General features: G+C 42.6%; 1 protein-coding gene across 1 annotated transcript; it reads right to left on the minus strand.

Annotated features, from left to right (window-relative positions):
* Positions 1 to 791: 791 nt before the first annotated feature.
* On the minus strand, positions 792 to 2,084 carry CCDC89 (coiled-coil domain containing 89). The gene has a single exon (XM_008572283.1). It carries the CDS (start codon positions 2,030 to 2,032, stop codon positions 920 to 922), a length of 1,113 nt encoding a protein of 370 aa, XP_008570505.1. The 5' UTR covers positions 2,033 to 2,084; the 3' UTR covers positions 792 to 919.
* Positions 2,085 to 3,102: the final 1,018 nt, after the last annotated feature.

Consider the following 3,102-nt stretch of genomic DNA (forward strand, 5'->3'; position numbering starts at 1 on the left):
ATTTAGGTATTCCTAAAAAATGTCACAAGTATACATATACACATTCATCTTGGATTTTTTTTTTAAAGGAAAAAGTTAATTACAAGAAAATATGCTAATAGAAATAGAAAACTATCTCTATGAGTTACTATATGGATCGTCGCCAGTCTGCTGTGACTCTTTACTCCAAACTGGGGCCTTTTATTGCATATTTAGCAATAATAAATGAGACTACTGATATTCAGATTATTGCACACCTAAATCCTGTCTTTATTAAGGAGAAAATCAAGAAAATAGATTGTGATCTAAGTTTGCAGTGAAAGTAAAAATTGGTTGATTCAATTTATTTGAATCTTAGTGTTCATACAGAATGACTATAAAATTGGACTGCTTTAGTAAAGAAAATGACCTCAATCTTTGTTTTTCAAGCTAATGCAAAATAAAAATCGGACCCATTTTTTTGCAAAGTATCCATGCTATTATTATGCTAATATATATTTGCTTACATTCTCAAGTATTAGAGACTGTATGCCTACTTATCTACAATGGGTAATTGTGCTATATATTTTTTCACAATGTCACATCTCATTGCACATATTGGTTCACTTAATTCGTAGAAGCTGCTAGTTTAAAATCTTAGGATATATGAAGATATCTGAGGTCGAGAATAAATAAGTTACGGGGTGGGGAAGATACTGATAGCAAATTTAGGAAGATTTCAAGGGCAGAGCAGGAAATCTGGTAAATCTTGTGTATTCTAGCTGGTAGAACTGAAAATTAAGTGTTAGCTTTACAATAGTAACAAAGACAATATAGTAAAGTAGTTTGTCTTTGAGTTGCATTTTGTGCTTAAAAGTATAATAAATGGAATGTCTCTACTCTTGTCATAACGCTAAGGCACAAATATTTGAATTCTAAATTGGAGGAAACAGAAACTTTCTTATGGAAAGAGATGGCGGAGTTTGGCATTGAGTTCTCTCTCCTTGCTTAGAAGATCCAGGCTGTGCTTTTTGAAGGCTTCTGACTGCAGCCTGAGTTGATCGTAGGCCTTCTGGATCCCATCTACCCTGCGCTGAAGCTCCTGGACTCTCAAGTTGCTGTCCACGGCCACTGCCTCTTGCTCAAACCGCTCTAGCACATGCCTCCTGGCTACATCTGCTGACTCCAACTTCTCCTCAAGCTGGCGGATCTCTGCCTGTTTGTTCTGAAGCATCTTACCCCTTTCCATGGACAGCTGCAGCAGCTCCTGTTTCTCTCTAGTGATGGTCTGCAGTCTGGCCTGCAGTTCCTGGCTCAGGCTGCTGTGTGTCTCCTGGGCCTTAGCCATCTGCTCCATGGCCTGTTTGTGCTGCTGCTTGAGGCTGTGGAGCTGGCTGTGCAGCTGCTCTGTCTCCTTGGCATGGGCACAGGCCTGCTGGCTCTGTAGCTCCAGCAGCTCCTTCTCTCGGGCTTGTGCTTGGTACGCATCTTGAGCACACTTCTGTTTCAGAGTCTCCAGCTCTTTGGTGAGGGCCTTGCTCTGGTCAGTGAGTTGCAATACTTTGGCTTCCTCATCCTTCAAAGCCTGGCTGAAGAGGCTGCTGTTCTCCAGCCTCAGCTTCTCATTCTCCTCCCTCAGTTTGATGTTCTGACCCTTGTGCTCATCTTTGAAGCGGATCATCAACTCGTGGTTGGCTGCCAGGGTCATAAAGCGTTCCTCCAGCTTCTGAACATGCTTGCTCTGGGCCTTCAGCTTCTCGGCCTCCTGCATCCTCTTCTCCTCCAGCTCTGTGTTAAGCAGCTCCAGGATCTGGCAGCGCTCCAGGGCCTCATCCGACCTCCGCTTCAGGATGCAGATGAGCTGTGACTGCTCTTGGATGCGGGAGCAAAGCATCGCCTTCTCACTCTTCTCCTCCTCAGACAGTCCCCGGAGGTTTGCCAAGGCTTCCTTCAAACCATCCAGTTCCTTAAACTCCATCTCCTCTTCCTGGTTTCTCAGTTTTTCATTTTGCTTACCTACAGGTTCTTCAGGGGGTGGGCTGTCCATCCTGAGAGCCTGCTCTCCCTGAGGCATAGGCACGCTCTCCTCCACTAACAGCTGACTTCACAGTCTTTCCCCCTCAGTTTTCAAAAGCCACAGTGTGTTGCTAGGGACTCTTGGCACTCTCCAGCAGTTGGTTTTTCCAGTAAGGAGCCTTGTAATTGGTGGACAGGTCTTCAGAATGCTGTGAAGTAACAGGGGAGTCTGGGGGAGTCCAGAGCCAATCTGGTCAGGTTACTCTTGCCTTTCTAACCAATCACAGCTCTCAGCTCACAGCCCAGTACAGTAGAGAAGTGAACCCCGTTTGATTTTCCAGACAGCATAAGGGAAGGAAACCTGACTCCACCTGATTTCTGGTAGGAATAAACAAATCAAGCTGGCAGTGACATGTTTCTCTTCTCTCTTTCCCCATCAGTTGTCATGAGAATAAATTACTGTCTGTGGCAACACAGTTGGTTCCTCAAAAATTTGCAGTCTATGAATACAAAATAGCAATGGTACTCTGAGAGTCAGGACCATAAACAGCTGGGAGTCTGCACCTGTAGTGTTTGGCACAGCTCAGTTTTGATATTTAAATATTAAAACAGCAAACCCCAATGAAATTTCTTTTGTTTCCTTTAGCATTGTCCCCATCTGCGAATAGATATTCTTCATTAGATATTGAGCCCTCCCTATTTTTACCCATTAGCAAAATAAGGTTACAGAAGGAAGCTTAATGAACAATATAGGTGTCATAAACATTAAAACAGGAAAAAAAATCTAAATGAGGCTTACCATCATATGCCAAACTCAATTCCAGATGGATTTAATAGTTAGGTGTAAAGTACAATAAAATCAAAGTATTAAAAATGGAAACTAGAAGAAAATGAAAGTAAGCCTCAGATCTCTGGGCCAGGAAAGACTTTCTTAGCTTAAGCATTATATAAGAGATCAGAAAGGAGAAGCTTAATCAATTAGGCTTCACTGAAAATCTAAAAGCATGTATAATTTTAAAAATTATGTGACCTCTGAGGTCTCTCCAGCCTCTTCTTCTCTGGACTTGCCTGACATTTTACTTCCTAGATAATCCCAACTACCGAAGTTCCCCTATCCAACCAGGTCCC

Source organism: Galeopterus variegatus, unplaced genomic scaffold (assembly GCF_000696425.1).
Source record: "Galeopterus variegatus unplaced genomic scaffold, G_variegatus-3.0.2 Scaffold773, whole genome shotgun sequence".
Lineage (NCBI taxonomy): Eukaryota > Metazoa > Chordata > Mammalia > Dermoptera > Cynocephalidae > Galeopterus > Galeopterus variegatus.